Below are 18,879 nucleotides of genomic sequence, written 5' to 3' on the forward strand. Positions count from 1 at the left end.
GAAGTTTTACTTTTGAAATCCAAAAACAAAGCAGTCCCCAATGTGAGTAGCTGTGTCTACATTATGCAGAAAAGCATATGCAGAATCCTAGGGCTTGAACTGTATTGCTAGTCCAACCGTTCACTAAACAGCATTTCAGTAAGTCAAATTTTAGCCTGAATGCCATAATACATTGGAAGTTAAAAACAAGACTATGGAAAGTTTTATTTTAATCCAGCAATTTGGGTGCAAGAATGAGACACATTAAAAATCTCTTTAAAACTGTGGAGCTGACAAAATTAATCACGTATTGGCTGGCAGATCATGGAGTGTTGAAGGAATGATTTGGATGCGTGCATAAGAGGTCCAGTTGGTAAGTTTGGCAGGTGACACCAAAATTGGAGGTGTAGTGGACAGCGAAGAGGGTTACCTCAAATTGCAACAGGATCTGGACCAGATGGGCCAATGAGCTGAGAAGTGGCAGATGGAGTTTAATTCAGATATATGCGAGGTGCTGCATTTTGGGAAAGCAAATCTTAGCAGGACTTATACACTTACTTGATTTTACTTGCAGTCATTTAAATACCAAATATTCTATTTGCTCTTGTAAACATTTCCCTTCAATGTCTAAAATTTAACGTTATGCCTTTTCCGTTCTCCTGCATTAATTCAACCCATTCATAGAGTCATAGAGATGTACAACATGGAAACAGACCCTTCGGTCCAACCAGTCCATGCCGACCAGATATCCCAACCCAATCTCTTTGTCGAATAAAAAGACCTTGGAGTGCAGGTTCATAGCTCCTTGAAAGTGGAGTCACAGGTAGATAGGATAGTGAAGAAGGCGTTTGATATGCTATCCTTTATTGATCAGAGTATTGAGTACAGGAGTTGGGAGGTCATGTTGCGGCTGTACAGGACATTGGTTAGGCCACTGTTGGAATATTGCGTGCAATTCTGGTCTCCTTCCTATTGGAAAGATGTTGTGAAACTTGAAAGGGTTGAGAAAACATTTACAAGGATGTTGCCAGGGTTGGAGGAGTTGAGCTATAGGGAAAGTCTGAACAGGCTGGGGCTGTTTTCCCTGGAGCGTCAGAGGCTGAGGGGTGATCTTATAGAGGTTTACAAAATTATGAGGGGCATGGATAAGGTAAATAGGCAAAGTCTTTTCCCTGGGGTCGGGGGGTCCAGAACTAGAGGGCGTAGGTTTAGGGTGAGAGGGGAAAGATATAAAAGAGACCTAAGGGGCAACTTTTTCACACAGAGGGTGGTACGTGTATGGAATGAGCTGCCAGAGGATGTGGTGGAGGCTGGTACAATTACAACATTTAAGAGGCATCCGGTTGGGTATATGACTAGGAAGGGTTTGGAGGGATATGGGCCAGGTGCTAGCAGGTGGGACTAGATTGGGTTGGGATATCTGGTCGGCATGGATGAGTTGGACCGAAGGGTCTGTTTCCAAGTTGTACATCTCTGACTCTATGAATGGGTTAAATTAATGCAGGAGAACGGAAAAGGCATAACATTAAATCTTAGACAATGAAGGGAAATGTTTACAAGAGCAAATAGAATATTTGGTATTTAAATGACTGCAAGTAAAATCAAAAATGTATAAGTCATGATACAGGAGATAGGGACACAATAGGGAAATTGGATGAAAAAAAACACTGTTGAGCTGGTGTTAAGATATCTTTCAGCTTCTTCTGTCTTTTCCAGGAAGAGTCTTGATGTGCAGCAGTGACAGACATACAGTTCAAGAAACAATTGAGAGATGTTTTGAACGTTCTATTAGCTATCTATCATCATGGGCAGCTCATATACAGCTTAGAGGTGACGAGTAAACAACAGGAAGTCTTTGAGACCTGCCGGTGCTATGCACTCTGTAATGTAGAAGAGGAAAGCAGTTAACTTGAGGCTAGCCATAGGCAGAGCGTTGTGATGACAACAGCAGGTCATTTAGACAAATGTTAATGAAAGAGGTGTTGGTAAGAAAATTGGCAGTTCCTGCAGATAAGTCCTGGGCTTCCTCCACCGTCAGATTCTAGCCACCCGACGTGTGGAGGAAGAACACCTCATCTATTGCCTTGGGACCCTCCAACCACATGGGATCAATGTTGATTTCACCAGTTTCGTCTCCCCTCTCCCCCACCTTATCCCAGATCCATCCCTCCAACTCAGCACCGTTCTCTTGAACTGTCCTACCTGTCCATCATCTTTCCCGCCTATCCGCTCCACCCTCTGCTATGACCTATCACCTCCCATCTTCATCTACCTATCGTATTCCCAGCTACCTTCTCCTCTTGGGCTTATGCTCGGAACGTCGACTTTCCTGCTCCTCAGATACTGTCTGACCAGCTGTGCTTTTCCAGCACTATACTTTTTGATTCTGACGTCCAGCATCTGCAAACCTCACTTTCTCCCTGCAGAATATCTTCCCAAATCAATCTAATTCCCATCTCCTAATTTCTTCAGAAGGAGCTCCTCAAAGTCACCATTTCTCTGTGCAGTAATTAACTGTGAAGTCTACCAGCGGCCTATGAAATCCTTCACATTTTATCATGATTCTGACTTGTCATCCTGTACAACTTGCCCAAATGCACAATATTCCTGGAGGTGGGTTCCTAATCAAAAATCTCGAGAAATTTCTTTCGGAAGGCCTCTTACTCATGTCTGGATTCCAAACAGACAATCCTTTTGCCATTTGTACAAAGATTGAGCAGTTAGCACTGCTGCCTTACAGCTCCAAGGACCTGGGTTCGATTCCAGCCTTGGGTGACTATGTGGAATTTGCACATTCTTCCCGTGTCTGCGCAGGTTTCCTCCAAGTGCTCCAATTTCCTCCCACAGTCCAAAATGTGTATGTTATAGACAATATGTGCAGGAGTAGGCCATTCTGCCCTTTGAGCCAGCACCACCATTCATTATGATCATCGTTGATCATCCACAATCAGCATCATGTTCCTGCCTTATCCCCATAACCCTTGATTCCACTAACCTTAAGAGCTCTATCCAACTCTTTCTTGAAAGTATCCAGAGACTTAGCCTCCACAGCCTTCTGGGGCAGAGCATTCCATACACCCACCACTCTCTGGGTGAAGAAGTTTCTCCTCAACTCTGTTCTAAGTGACCTACCCCTTACTTTTAAACTGTGTCCTCTGGTTTGGGTCTCACCCATCAGCGGAAACATGCTTCCTGCCTCCAGAGTGTCCAATCCTTTAATAATCTTATACGTCTCCATCAGATCCCCTCTCAGCCTTCTAAACTCAAGCGTATACAAGCCCAGTCGCTCCAATCTTTCAGCGTAAGATAGTCCCACCATTCCAGGAATTGACCGTGGGAACATACGCTGCACTCCCTCAATAGCCAGAATGTCTTTCTTCAAATTTGGAGACCAAAACTGCACACAATATTCCAGGTGCGGTCTCACCAGGGCTCTGTACAGCTGCAGAAGGATCTCTTTGCTTCTATACTCAATTCCTCTTGTTATAAAGGCCAGCATGCTATTAGCTTTCTTCACTACCTGCTGTACCTACATGCTTGCTTTCATTGACTGATATACAAGAACACCTAGATCTCGTTTTACTGCCCCTTTACCTAACTTGATTCCATTTAGGTAGTAATCTGCCTTCCTGTTCTTGCCACCAAAGTGGATAACCACACATTTATCCACATTAAACTGCATCTGCCACGCATCCGTCCACTCACCTCGTCTGTCCAGGTCACCCTGTATTCTCCTAACATCCTCCTCACATTTCACCCTGCCACCCAGCTTTGTGTCATCAGCAAATTTGCTAATATTACTTTTAATATCTTCATCTATATCATTAATGTACATTGTAAAAAGCTGCGGTCCCAGCACTGATCCCTGCGGCACACCACTGGTCACCGCCTGCCATTCCGAAAGGGAGCCGTTTATCACTACTCTTTGTTTCCTGTCAGCCACCCAATTTTCAATCCATGTCAGTATTTTGCCCCTAATACCATGTTCCCTAATTTTGCTCACTAACCTCCTATGTGGGTCTTTATCATAGGCTTTCTGAAAGTCCAGGTACACTACATCCACTAGATCTCCCTTGTCCATCTTCAGAGTTACATCGTCAAAACATTCCAGAAGATTAGTCAGCATGATTTCCCCTTCATTACTCCATGCTGACTCTGACCTATCCTGTTGCTGCTATCCAGATGTGTCGTAATTTCGTCCTTTATAATTGACTCCAGCATTTCTCGCACCACTGAGGTCAGGTTAACTGGTCTATAATTCTCTGTTTTCTCTCTCCCTCCTTTCTTAAAAAGTGGGACAACATTAGCCACCCTCCAATCCACAGGAACTGATCCTGAATCTATAGAACATTGGAAAATGATCACCAATTCATCCATGATTTCTCGAGCCACCTCCTTCAGTACCCTGGGATGTAGACCATCAGGTCCCGGGGACTTATCAGCCTTCAGATCTAACAGTCTCTCCAACACCATTTCCTGCCTAATATAAATTCCCTTCAGTTCAGGTCCTTCAGCCACTATTACATCTGGGAGATTGCTCATGTCTTCCCCAGTGAACACAGATCTAAACTACCAATTCAACTCTTCTGCCATTTCTTTGTTCCCCGTAATAAATTCACCCATTTCTGCCTTCAAGGGCCCAATTTTAGTCTAAACCATTTTTTTTCTTTTTACATACCTAAAAAAGCCTTTACTATCCTCCTTTATATTTTTTGGCCAGTTTACCTCTGTACCTTATTTTTTCTTTGCGTATTTCCTTTTTAGTTATCCTCTGTTGTTCTTTAAAAGCTTCCCAGTCCTCCGATTTCCCACTCATCTTTGCTATGTTATACATTTTCCCCTTTGGTCTTTATATGGTCCTTAACTTCCCTCGTCAGCCACGGCCACCCCTGCCTCCTCTTAGGATCTTCCTTCCTTTTTGGAACGAACTGATCCTGCATCTTCTGCATTATACCCAGAAATACCTGCCATTGTTGTTCCACTGCCATCCCTGCTAGGGTATTGCACCATTAAACTTTGGCCAGCTCTTCCCTCATAGCTCCATAGTTCCCCTTATTCAGCTGAAATATTGTCACTTCCGATTCTACCGATCTCCCTTTCAAACTGCAGATTAAAGCTTATTGTATAGTAATCACTACCTCCTAATTGCTCCTTTACTTCGACGTCCCTGATCAAATCTGGTTCGTTGCACAACAACAGATCCAGAATTGCTTTCTCCCTGGTAGGCTCCAGCACAAGCTGTTCTAAGAATCCATCTCGGAGGCACTCCACAAACCCCCTTTCTTGGGGTGCAGTACCATCCTGATTCTCCCAGTCTACCTGCATGTTGAAATCCCCCATAACAACTGTACTAATATCTTTGCAACAGACCAATTTCAGCTCCTTATTCAACCTACACACTACATCCAGGCTACTGTTTGGGTGCCTGTAGATAACTCCCATTAGGGTCTTTCTACCCTTAGAATTTCTCAGCTCTATCCATACTGACTTTACATCCTCTGATTCTAGGTCCCCCGCGCAAGGGACTGAATATCATTCCTTACCAACAGGGCCACCCCACCCCCGCTGCCAGTCAGTCTGTCCTTACGATAGCACGTATAGCCTTGAATATTCATTTCCCAGGCCCTGCCCACTTGAAACCACGTCTCAGTTATCCCCACAATATCGTAACTGCCAATTTCCAAATGAGCCTCAAGATCATCCTCCTTATTTCTAATGCTTCGTGCATTCATATATAATATTTTAAATTTGTTACTCCCCTCACCCTTCCTATCGATCCCTATTTCACTTGACCTTACAGCATGATCCTTTTTTGAGTTTTCTGCTCCATTGATTCCATTGTCTTTCCTGACTTCTCTTGTTCTAAATTTCCCTTTAACTTCCTTCTGAAATTTCCAGTTTGCCCCCTCCCCCCCGCTATTTAGTTTATGCGCAGCTGTGTTGCAGTGGCAAATCTACCTGCCAGAAGGTGGATTGGCCATACTAAATTGCCCCGCAGTGTCCAGAGGTGTATAGGCCAGGTGGATTAGTCTACATATGGTAAATGTGAGGTTACGAGGATAGGGTGAGGGTCTGAATCTGGGTAGGATGCTCTTCAGAGGGTCAGTGCAGACTTGAAGGGCTAAATAGCCTCTTTCCACACTCTGGAGATTCGATGATTCTATAAGTTAATGCCCAAGAGGCCTATTGGAGAAAGCCAAGTCTTTTGTACGGATAAAACAGGGGTATTGGAGATGCGGAACTAGGTGTACAATTTGCAATCTTACTGTCAAAGCTGAGTAAACTCATAATTGAGAAGTCTGTTATCTAAGTGCTCATGTTCATGTGTGAGCCTAGCAATTGAGCGTTAGCAGTTTTTTAGACTGAGTTATCATAGCTCGTCAGTATCTGACGTCCAGAAATTCACATTTTCCTCAGCAGGGGTCAGTATTTTCTTTTTATCTCCTGTTTATTGTCAGAAGGTTTCTTGCTCACTGTCTGCGATAACCAGAATTACACGATCACGAATATAAATATACTCTCAGGTACATTTCATATTAATTTTTACATTGTATTTATAAAAGAAATGTTTTAGTGAAGGCACTAATTCAAATAGTATGGAGCATTACTGTGTGAAAATGGGTGGATTTTAATTCCGGATGCAGAAATTGCAGGCATTCCAGCACAACATGCAGTGGACAGTTAAGGCTGGCAGGCAGCAAAATCAGGAAGATGGATTCTATTTGTAAAGGCAGAGAGTTTACAGAGGTCTTGATCCCAAAGGTATTCTTTTTTGAGGTGAGAGGCGGGCATATGCTTCTGCTAATCTCAAAAAAATAATTCTTTGCTTTTCATTTTGGAGCCTCATATTCCATTAAATTTAAATGGATGAAAGATGCATAGCACATACCTTTCCCAGCTCTTGGTCAAAAATTCATCCAGATGAATGTGTTAATACAGTTATCCTCTAGAAATTGTAGGAGCTGTAATATTTTAGGCTGGTACCTCGGCTCACCAGTTGAATGTGCGAGTAAATGGACAGTGAGTATTGAACAGCAATTTTGATTCCTGTACCTGCTTTCACTCAATGAATCAACTTAAAATCGCATCCAGTCATTTCCTGCGTAAAAACAGGAAATGCTGGAGTAACTCAGCAGGTCTGACAGCATCTGTGGAGAGAGGGACAGAGTTAACACTTCAGAACTTTAGTTCTTGCACTTTCTTTTCTCTTGAACAAAACATTAATTTTCTAATAAGTTATGGATTTTTTTAATATCATTACTCTACCTTTAGTAAAAATCTACATGGGATGTTTGGAATCAGCTGCAGTCACAAACCTTTTATAGCTCCATTTTATTTCTGTTTATATATCTGGAATGTTCACTTTCCAGTGAATTTTAGTTTTACTTAGTGTCGCCACCTCCGCAACATATGCGAGTTGAGATGGCAAGGGGCTAATGGTCGTGAAGAATATCACAGCCTGTGTACATGTCACTGGCTATGATCAGGACTAGAAGTTAACAGTTGCTCTGTAAAGGTTAGCTCACTGTACAGTTGAAACAAGAGTTGCATGAATAGCACAAGAGTGGACTAAACCATTTCACTAAATATAGTCCAAGAAGCAAGCATTGTAGTATTCTGCTCAAGATACACAATCTGATTTTCAAGATCTTGTATAAACTTTTCCCATGCTGATATTTTGGTATAAGTGGATAAACTGAATATTATGTCTTAAGCATTGTGGACGTGCTCCATTTTGCCTCCATTTTTTTTTTACATCCTGCATCTAAAGATAATGAATATAATAGAACAATTTATTTTCCACTATTAATTTTGATTAGTTGAAACCTCATTTTTTTATACATCGAACATGTCTCTGAAGAATTAACTATTTATTTTAAAGTTATTTTAATATTTTATAGGTTCTGAGTCGTTTGACAGATGGAAGTAAGTTTCTGGAGTTCAAAGCATTATATGGAACCACGCTGGTAACTGGTTTCGCTCAGATTAAAGGGTGAGAAATGATAGATTTTATACTTTTAAAAGAAAGTGTAGAAGCTTAGTAGAATAGTTTGCATACGACATTGAAACTTGATAGACACTGACTTTTATTTTTAGTTATTTTCTTAACAGTAAGAGATGCATCTCGTATTGACCAGATATCTATGATTCAAGCTGACTATCTAATTAAATAATTTCTGTTCATTTAATGTTTACAGTTAGTACAGTTAATCTCAGCATCACTGGGCTACAGAAGAGGAGGGAAAAAAAATTCAGCCAGTGATTTCCACTTGAAAGTATCCACAGGCTTGTGTTCAGCACATTGTTTGCCCAAACAGTGACGTATGAAATGAGTATAAATCCTGGATTCGAAGAGGCACAGTCACTGCCTGAACTTAAACAGGAAATGACCACTTGTCGCATAATAACTACAGTTAATAAATAAGTAAGGAATTTGTTTCCTCATGGATGGAATTAGCTTCCCAGTGTAGTTTCAGCTGGTGTCCAGTAGAGCCTACTTTAATTCACTTGGATGTAACTGTGTCGGTCCCACCAATTCAGGGTTGCAGCCAAAATAAGACAACTGTGCACAACTCACTATGCCATTTCCACACCACTAGCTTATTTGCTGGGGACCTCTGCTGAACATCTTCTACTGGAACCTAAATCTGAATTAGACAGGAGCCTCATTACGATATGAAAATCAGAGTCTCTATCTGCGCCACTTAGAGGAACAGCTGGACAGAACATGTGCCATGCATACTCTACTCAGGTGAACCAAGTGGGAAGAGGAAAAAGATGATTTCCAGAAAATTTAAATAAATTCTTTTTTGTGGGGCCAGAAGGTGCTGGCCTGCCATAAGAAAGATGTTGGTGAATAACCCGCTTAGTATTTTTCCTCTCCATGATCAATCATGCCACTCCTGACTTACCTTTCTACTGTGCTGTTTATTCTGGGTGATTTGTTGTCGTAGCAGCTCAGATCTAGCAAGGAGTATTGGGGCATCAGTTTGGTGTCTGCAGTTCATTGGTGGCACAGTAATAAACTCTGACTGTTTAAAAGGACCAAGGTTGTTTTAGGCAACAGCTGGTGCGTGTTCTGTCTACCGACTAGAGTAAAAATCAATGTCAAGGTTTTCTCATGTCTTTTGCTTATCTGATCTACAGCTATTGGTCCTTCCTCACCTGTTGACAACAAATATCTTCTCTGCATCTTCTCTGTACTCAGCTGGAAGAAGCCATTAACAGTAGAGCAAATATGAGACTTTTTTTTTTCTTTTTAGTAGCAAAGGTCTAGTTTCCATCCACAGCTTAAGTATTGCTGCCACGTTTGAGGCACACCTTGTTGAAGAGTTGAATTGGTACTTCAGATCTGTGTTCACTGGGGAAGACACAAGCAATCTCCCTGAGGTAACAGTGGCTGAAGGACCTGAACTGAAGGGAATTTATATTTGCCAGGAATTGGTGTTGGAGAGACAGTTAGGTCTGAAGGTTGATAAGTCCCCGGGGTCTGATGGTCTATATCCCAGGGTGGCTCAAGAAATCGTGGATGCGTTGGTAATTATTTTCCAGAGTTCGATAGATTCAAGATCAGTTCCTGCAGATTGCAGGGTGGCTAATGTTGTCCCACTTTTTAAGAAAGGAGGGAGAGAGAAAGCAGGAAATTATAGACCAGTTAGTCTGACCTCAGTGGTGGGAAAGATGCTGGAGTCAATTATAAAGGATAAAATTACGATACATCTGGATAGTAGTAACAGGATAGGTCAGAGTCAGCATGGATTTATGAAGGGGAAAGCATGCTTGACTAATCTTCTGGAATTTTTTGAGGATGTAACTCTGAAGATGGACAAGGGAGATCCAGTGGATATAGTGTACCTGGACTTTCAGAAAGCCTTTGATAAAGTCCCACATAGGAGGTTAGTGAGCAAAATTAGGGTGCATGATACTGGGGGCAAAGTACTGGCTTGGATTGAAAATTGGTTGGCTGACAGGAAACAAAGAGTAATGATAAACGGCTCCCTTTCGGAATGGCAGGCGGTGACCAGTGGTGTGCCGCAGGGATCAGTGCTGGGACCGCAGCTTTTTACAATATATATTAATGATATAGAAGATGGTATTAATAGTAAGATTAGCAAATTTGCTGATGATACAAAGCTGGGTGGCAGGGTGAAATGTGAGGAGGATGTTAGGAGATTACAGGGTGTCCTGGACAGGTTAGGTGAGTGGACAGATGCATGGCAGATGCAGTTTAATGTGGATAAGTGTATGGTTATCCACTTTTGTGGCAAGAACAGGAAGGCAGATTACTACCTAAATGGAGTCAAGTTAGGTAAAGAGGCAGTACAGAGAGATCTGGGTGTTCTTGTAAACCAGTCAATGAAAGCAAGCATGCAGGTACAGTAGGTAGTGAAGAAAGCTAATAGCATGCTGGCCTTCATAACAAGAGGGATTGAGTATAGAAGCGAAGAGGTTCTTCTGCAGCTGTACAGGGCCCTGGTGAGACCGCACCTGGAATATTGTGCGCAGTTCTGGTCGCCAATTTGAGGAAAGACATTCTCACTATTGAGGGAGTACAGTGTAAGTTCACAAGGTCAATTCCTGGAATGGCGGGACTATCTTATGTTGAAAGATTGGAGTGACTGGGCTTGTATACCCTGGAGTTTAGAAGGCTGAGAGGCGATCTGATTGAGACATATAAGATTATTAAAGAATTGGACACTCTGGAGGCAGGAAACATGTTTCCACTGATGGGTGAGTCCCGAACCAGAGGACACAGCTTAAAAATAAGGGGCAGGCCATTTAGGACAGAGATGAGGAGAAACGTCTTCACCCAGAGAGTGGTGGCTGTGTGGAATGCTCTGCCCCAGAGGGCAGTGGAGGCCCAGTCTCCGGATTCGTTTAAGAAAGAGTTGGATAGAGCTCTCAAGGATTGTGGAATCAGAGGTTATGGAAATAAGGCAGGAACAGGATCCTGATTAAGGATGATCAGCCATGATCATATTGAATGGTGGTGCAGGCTCGAAGGGCAGAATGGCCTACTCCTGCACCTATTGTCTATTGTCACTTTTGGACAAGGTGAGGATGCAGGAAAATAATGTTATGGAAAAATCATTTTATTCTACCTCCTGATTTTTGTTGCAATTATTCATGTCTTTCTCTTTAACAAAATTAGTGTAGTCTCTGCTCCTTTGAACATTGAATCCTTTTTTTCTGTAACTTGAAATACACTAGATGCAGGGAGGTTGTTTTCCCTTGTTGGGAAGTCTAGAACCAGAGGACTGAGTCTCAATATACAGGGTCAGCCATTTAGAACTATGCCGAGGAAGCATTTATTCCACAGAAAGTAGATTAGATTAGATTAGATTACTTACAGTGTGGAAACAGGCCCTTCGGCCTAACAAGTGCACGCCGACCCTCCGAAGAGCAACCCACCCAGACCCATTCCCCTACATTTACCCCTTCGCCTAACACTACGCGCAATTTAGCATGGCCAATTCACCTAACCTGCACATCTTTAGACTGTGGGAGGAAACCCACGCAGACACGGGGAGAATGTGCAAACTCCACACAGACAGTTGCCCGAGGCGGGATCTGAACCCGGGTCTCTAGCGCTGTGAGGCAGCAGTGCTAACCACTAGTGTAGTGTAGCCTGTGTAGCGAACCTGTGGAATTCTCTACCACAGAAGGCTGTGGAAGCCAAGTCACTGAATATATTCAAGTAAGAGAAAAATGTATATATTTGAGTCATCAAGGGGTATGGAGAGAACAAGGGAATATGCCATTGAGATAGAGGATCAGCCATATCATATTGAGTGGCAGAGCAAGCTTGAAGGACCGAATAGCCTATCCCTCATAGTCTCTGTGTTTATCAGCATTCAGATAAATAGGGCAGGTGAATTTGTTACGGGAGCCATCAAAATAATGGTAAGATTCAAAGGAGCTGCTTGCACGAGCACTGGCTTTTCTGTCTTATGTGGGAGAGAAACAGCCTGTGACTGAAGGGGCAGCAAGAAGGTGAGAGGTCGTACTGTGAGCCAGACAAACTTGAGTTGTTGTGTTGGACTGGAATTGGGATACTGGAGGGTAGGGGAGGGGAAGGGAAGTGCAGTGAGTTGGGTGGAGAGAAAGGGAGTCTGTGAGAATTGTGTGAGGTGGGATATGGTTGGGAACGTGGAATGCCTTCCTTAAGGCTGCTTAAGTTCAGGTGCTAATACATGGGAGAAAATACACAGTATCAATGATTAAATTTAAATCTGAGATTGGGGATCCAATATATAGTAACTGCTCAGTGACAATTTTTTAACTTTGTGCACTTATAATGGTTATGTATTTCCTCTGACCTCGCTAGTCTTTGCAAAGCGTGTTTAGTGTGATGGCATTTTGTTTCTGGGTGTGTGGTGATTATTTTTAAAAAAATGATTGCTAATTAAGATGTGTTGTCTTGTACCAATTTAACTATTGCAGTGTCTCAGAAATTAATACACTTCTTGTCTATTATGGCTTTAAGTTTAAAAGCAGGTGATGATTTTGGATGAGATTGAAGAATTGTTCTAATACTGCCTCTGTGAGAGCTCACAAACCCCATATGTCAACATAGATGTTGGAGGTTTTGTTACTATGAATCTGCATGGCTTAGTAAATTAGTGTGAGTGAAAACTAAAAAGCAACGCACAAAAAATCACAAAATAGTCCTTGAAAACTTCTTAAGCCCATGAAATACACAATACTTCTTGAACTTCCTAATATCCTACTGTATTGAATTTAAGACTCATACTACCACTTTTATTTTGCCTAAAACTGGAATTCCTGACTTTGACGTTTTTTTAAGTCTCAGGCTTTTGAAACTCTGATTTGGTACCTCGTTATAACTTTTTAAAAAAAATCTTGTCTTTTTACAATGTTTTTCGACCAGCACTGTGGACCCTGGCCCTTCACCTTAATTTCTCAACAAATGAAAGCTTGTGTAATAATTTAGGATTGTGTTTGATAAGAGCAAAATGTTCCATAAGATAATGAACCTTTGATAATTAGTAGAGGATCTAATCTCCAGAATTAAACGCCAGACTTCATGAACCATGGTTAATTAGTTTAAACCGATTATAATTCCCTGGTTGCGTACAAAGTTAGATTGACAGAACTCCAAAATGGATTATTAGGACTAGGCTGAAACAAATATGTTTCTTCTAATGTGGTATTATTTTTTTCATTGTGGTGGCTTTTAACAGCAAAGCATAAAGCATATACAATGCTTGCTAGGGAAAACAAATTGCACTGGATAATGCTGATGTAATTCTTAGCACTGCCATTACCTAGTTGAAATTACTTTCTAGTGATTTCTCATCTTTATGGAAAGTATTCTTTAAAAGATTTTGATGGTGCAACTAATAACTGTGATTTGTCATAATTTTTAAATATTTGTCTTTGCAAATCCGACTTTTGAGACGATTTGTCACACTCAGGTTGAGGTTCAGGTTGTAGGTTTGCTCACTGAGCTGGTCGGTTTGTTCTCAGATGTTTTGTCACCATGGTCGATAACGTCATCAATGAGCCTCCGATAAAGTGCTGGTGTTCTGTCCCAATCTGTAAATTCTGTTAATTGAAGTGAATAGGGCTGTTACGTTGAAGGGGACCATGACGTTGTCCTCTTCTATCTTGGTGTCTTTGATGTTTAGGAAATCTTGGGTGGAGTGGATGGAGTGGAATGAGTCTTGGATTGTTCAAGTGGGTAATATCATTTCTGGTTATTTTTCTCAGAGGTTGGTAAATGGCGTTCAAATTGATGTGCTTATTGATGGAGTTCTGGTTTGAATGCCAGGAATTCCCATGCATGTCTCTGTTTAGCCTGTCCTAGAATGGATGTGTTATTCCAGTTGAAGTGGTGTCCTCCTTTATCTGTTTTTAAGGATACCAGTGATAGCTGGTCATGTCTTTTGGTGGCTAGTTGGTGCTCGTGTATCCTGGTGGCTATTTTGCTGCTTGCCTGTCCAATGTAGTGTTTGTTACAGTCCTTGCAGGGTATTTTGTATATGACATTCGATTTGCTGCTTGTTGATACAGGGTCCTTTAAGTTCATCAGTAGCTGTTTCAGTGTATTGGTAGGTTTGTGGGCTACCATGATACCAAGTGGTTGGAGTAGTCTGGTAGTCCTCTCCAAGATGTCTGTGATGTATGGTAGTGTGGCTAGAGTGTCTGGGCGTGTTGTGTCTGCTTGTTTGGGTTTGCTGTTTAAGAATCAGCAGATTGTGTTTATCGGGTACTCGCTGTATTAGTATTTTTCTTCAGCTGCTCATAGTTCCTGGGTGCTGTAGCGTGCTGTGGCCTGTTTAAATAATATCCTGATGCAGCTCCGTTTGTGGGTGTTGGAATGATTGCTCCTGTAGTTGAGTATCTGGTCAGTGTGTGTTGCTTTCCTGTAGACACTGGTCTGCAGTTCTCCTGGGACTTACCTTCCACTACGTATTCTAGGAAAGGGTGCCTGTTGTTCTCTTCCTCTTTGGTGAAATTTATGCCATAAGGATGTTGTAGGGTCCCACTAATTTGTTCCGTTTCATGATGACAAAGATGTCATCCACATAGTGGACCCAAAGTTTGGATTGAATCGTGGGGAGGACTGTTTGTTTTAGTCCCTGCATCGCTGCTTCTGCTAAGAATCCTGGTATTGGTGATCACATGAGCGTCCCATTGATTTAAAAAAATGTGATGCTGGAAAAGCGCAGCAGGTCAGGCAGCATCCAAGGAGCAGGGGAATCGACGTTTTGGGCATAAGCCCTTCTTCAGGAATGAGGAAGGTGTGCCAAGCAGGCTAAGATAAAAGGTAGGGAGGACGGACTTGGGGGAGGGGCATTGGGAATGCGATAGGTGGAAGGAGGTTAAGGTGAGGGTGATAGGCCAGAGAGGGGGTTGGGGCGGAGAGGTCGGGAAGAAGATTGCAGGTCAAGAAGGCGGTGCTGAGTCCGAGGGTTGGGACTGAGATAAGGTGGGGGGAGGGGAAATGAGGAAGCTGGAGAAATCTGCATTCATCCCTTGTGGTTGGAGGGTTCCTAGGCGGAAGATGAGGCGCTCTTCCTCCAGGCGTTGTGTTGCCATGGTCTGGCGATGGAGGAGGCCAAGGACCTGCTTGTCCTTGGTGGAGTGGGAGGGGACTTAAAGTGTTCAGCCACGGGGCGGTTGGTGCGGGTGTCCCAGAGGTGTTCTCTGAAACGTTCCGCAAGTAGGCGGCCTGTCTCCCCAATGTAGAGGAGGCCACATCAGGTGCAGTGGATGCAGTAAATGATGTGTGTGGAGGTGCAGATGAATTTGTGACGGATATGGAAGGATCCCTTGGGGCCTTGGAGGGAAGTGAGGGGGGAGGTGTGGGCGCAAGTTTTGTATTTCTTGCAGTTGCGGAGGAAGGTGCCGGGAGTATAGGTTGGGTTGATGGGGGGTGTGGACCTGATGAGGGAGTCACAGAGGGAGTGATCTTTCCGGAATGCTGATAGGGGAGGAGAGGGAAATATACCCTTGGTGGTGGGTCTGTTTGGAGGTGGCGGAAATGACGAAGGATGATACGATGTATCTGGAGGTTGGTGGGGTGGTAGGTGAGGACCAATTGGGTTCTGTCCTGGTGGCGATTGGAGGGGCGGGGTTCAAGGGCGGAGGAGTGGGAAATGGAGGAGTTGTGGTGGAGAGCATCGTCAACCACGTCTGAGGGGAAATTGCGGTCTTTGAAGAAGGAGGTCATCTGGGTTGTTTGGTATTGGAATTGGTCCTCCTGGGAGCAGATGCGGCGGAGGCGAAGGAATTGGGAATATGGGATGGCGTTTTTACAGGGGCCAGGGTGGGAGGAGGTGTAATCTAGGTAGCTGTGGGAGTCGGTCAGTTTGTAATAAATGTCCGTGTTGAGTCGGTCGCCCGAAGATAGAAACGGAGAGGTCGAGGAAGGGGAGGGAGGAGTCTGAGACGGTCCAGGTAAATTTGAGGTCGGGGTGGAAGGTGTTAGTAAAGTGGATGAACTGTTCAATCTCCTCGTGGGAGCACGAGGTAGCGCCGATACAGTCATCGATGTAGCGGAGGAAAAGGTGGGGTATAGTGCCAGTGTAGCTGCGGAAGATGGACTGTTCCACATATCCGATGAAGAGGCAGGCATAGCTGGGGCCCATGTGGGTGCTCATGGCTACTCCTTTGGTTTGGAGGAAGTGGGAGGATTGGAAAGAGAAGTTGTTCAGAGTGAGGACCAGTTCAGTCAGTAGAAGGAGGGTGTCAGTGGAAAGGTACTGGTTGGTACGGCAGGAAAGGAAGAAGCGGAGGGCTTTGAGTCCTTCGTGATGGGGGATGGAGGTGTATAGGGACTGGATGTCCATGGTGAAGATAAGGCAATGGGGGCCAGGGAAGCGAAAATCATGGAGGAGGTGGAGGGCGTGGGTGGTGTCCCGAACGTAGGTGGGAAGTTCTTGAACTAAGGGGGACAGGACTGTATCGAGGTATACAGAGATGTGTTTGGTGGGGCAGGAGCAGGCTGAGACAATGGGTCGGCTGGAGCAGTCTGGTTTGTGGATTTTGGGCAGGAGGTAGAAACGGGTGGTGCAGGGTTGTGGGACTATGAGGTTGGAGGCGGTGGATGGGAGATTCCCTGAGGTAATGAGGTGTGGGAGCTGGGGTCATGGTCAAGAGGGCTGTAGGAGGAGGTGTCCGCGAGCTGGTGTTTAGCCTCAGCGGTGTAAAGATCGGTGCACCAAACTACCACCGCGCCTCCCTTGTCTGCCGGTTTGATAGTGAGGTTGGGGTTGGAGCGGAGGGAGTGGAGGGCTGCACATTGCGAGGGTGAGAGGTTGGAATGAGTAAGAGGGGTGGACAGGTTGAGGCGGTTAATGTCGCGGCGGCAGTTGGCTATGAAGAGATCGAGGGCAGGTAAGAGGCCAGCACGGGGTGTCCAGGTGGATGGGGTGTGTTGGAGGCGGGAGAAGGGGTCGTCAGAGGGTGGACGAGAATCCTGGTTGAAGAAGTAGGCGTGGAGGTGAAGGCGGCGGAAGAATTGTTTGATGTCTCGCCGCATGTTGAACTCGTTAATCTGGGAGCGTAGGGGGATGAAGGTGAGGCCTCTGCTGAGGACTGATCTTTCATCCTCAGAGAGGGGGAGGTCTGGAGGGATGGTGAAAATACGGCAGGGCTGGAAGCTAGGACCTGATGTGGGACTGGAGCTGGGAGTGGGGGTGGGGTTAGGCATGTGGGTGGAGTTGGGTGTGGGGGCGGGGTTAGGCATGGGGATGGAGATCGGCGTGGAGGTGGAGATGCATGCGGCATGGTCGTTGTGCAGGTGAGTGATGTCACTGGGGGCGGAAGTAGATGCGGCGACGGCAACTCCAGGGGTGGACATGGTTGCGGCTATGGCAGAAACGGTGTTGTTCCCGGTGGCTGTTGACCCCGCGGAGGCCGTGAATCTTTTGGCGATGGTCTTCCTGGCGATCGTGGAGGCGGTTGTCTGGGTGGCGATCACGGAGGCTGCATGGTTGGTGGGGGCGGAAGTGACGTCATGGTTTGTGGCGGCGGTTGCTGCAGCGGCCGCGTGGGTAATGGTTCTGGAGGCTGATGGAAGATACTAGAACGGTTGAGGAATCCGGAGTGTGGGGCTATGTCCATTGAGTGTCCCATTGATCTGTTTGTAGGTCTTGTCGTTGAAGGTGAAGTGGATAGTAAGGCAAAGGTCTGTGAGCTTGAGGATGCTGTCCTTGCTGCTGGAGTTGGTGCTGTCTGGTTTGTGTCCTTAGTTTGTCTAGTAGTGCAGCCAGTGTTTCTTTGGCCACGCTGATGTTAATTGATGTGAATAGGGCCGTTATGTCGAAGGGGACCATGACGTTGTCTTCTTCTATCTTGGTGTCTTTGATGTTCAGGAAATCTTGGGTGGAGTCGATGGAGTGGAATGAGTCTTCCACTAGGCACAAAAGCTTTGTACACCAACGTGACTGACCAGGAATGGACAAAACACGTTAGAATGAGCCATCAGCATCAAACAACAGCAGACCAAAGCAAAATAAGAACTAGCCCTACAAGAAAAACTGGACAAGCTCACATTAAAGGAACAACAAAGACAATTCAGAAGCTTGGATTAAGAATTTGTTAGGCTGACCACGAACAGACACGGAAAAAGCCGCCCAAGTAAGAGGGATGAACTACAACTACAGAGATGCAGACAAAAAGGACTTCCTAGCAGCATTGGAATCTACCCTGAAAGACAATGGACTCACAGAAGAAACCCAGCGGACAATCAGGCAGACGGTAGCATCAACACTAATCAGGAAGAAAGAAGGGAACACCCTCAACACACAGGAAAGGAAAGCCCTAGAAGGACCAGGGCTACCAAAAGACATGACCAGCTATCACTAGTATCTTAACAAACAAAGAAGGACATCACTTCAACTGGGGCAACACATCCAACCTTGCACAGGCTAAACAGCGACATGCACGGGAATTCCTAGAGGCCTGGCATTCAAATCAGAACTCCATCAATAAGCACATCGATTTGGACTCAATTACCAACCTCTGAGGAAAAAGAACCGGAAATGATATCACCCACCTTAACAGACCAAGACACACACACAGAAAGTGGGACAGAACACCAGCACTTCAACGGAAGCTCACTGAAGATGTTACCCAGCCTAGTGACAAAACATCTGAAAATAAACCTATCAGCTCAGCGAGCAAACTTTACAAATATTTTCACACAGTGCTGTTGTCTCATCCCTTAAGCTGTTGACTTTCTGCTAATTTCATGATTGCATTCATGTGACTCTAGGCACATCATTTCTGTCAGGGGGAGAGTTGTGAATAGTAATATCACAGCTCAGTCCAATTTTATACTCATTCGTTGACTCCATATGTCCACTTTTAGCAAATCAAGAAACGTTGATCAGAAATGGGAGCATCAGCTAGTTACTTGCTGCCTAA

General features: G+C 44.4%; 1 protein-coding gene across 4 annotated transcripts in view; it reads left to right on the top strand.

Moving 5' to 3' along the window:
• LOC140479840 (biotin-dependent 3-methylcrotonyl-coenzyme A carboxylase beta1 subunit) overlaps positions 1-18,879 on the top strand; it is an 84,202-nt gene that overhangs the window by 41,031 nt on the left and 24,292 nt on the right. For all 4 annotated transcript variants that reach the window (XR_011961133.1, XR_011961134.1, XM_072574134.1 and 1 more), the window contains exon 8: positions 7,881-7,972. Coding sequence is in view for 2 of the 4 variants with exons in the window: in XM_072574134.1 (XP_072430235.1) it covers positions 7,881-7,972 (92 nt within the window). In the remaining 2 variants the exon portion in view is untranslated. The remainder of the gene's footprint in view (positions 1-7,880; positions 7,973-18,879) is intronic.

The sequence above is a fragment of the Chiloscyllium punctatum genome, chromosome 7 (assembly GCF_047496795.1).
Source record: "Chiloscyllium punctatum isolate Juve2018m chromosome 7, sChiPun1.3, whole genome shotgun sequence".
In the NCBI taxonomy this organism is placed as follows: Eukaryota; Metazoa; Chordata; class Chondrichthyes; order Orectolobiformes; family Hemiscylliidae; genus Chiloscyllium; species Chiloscyllium punctatum.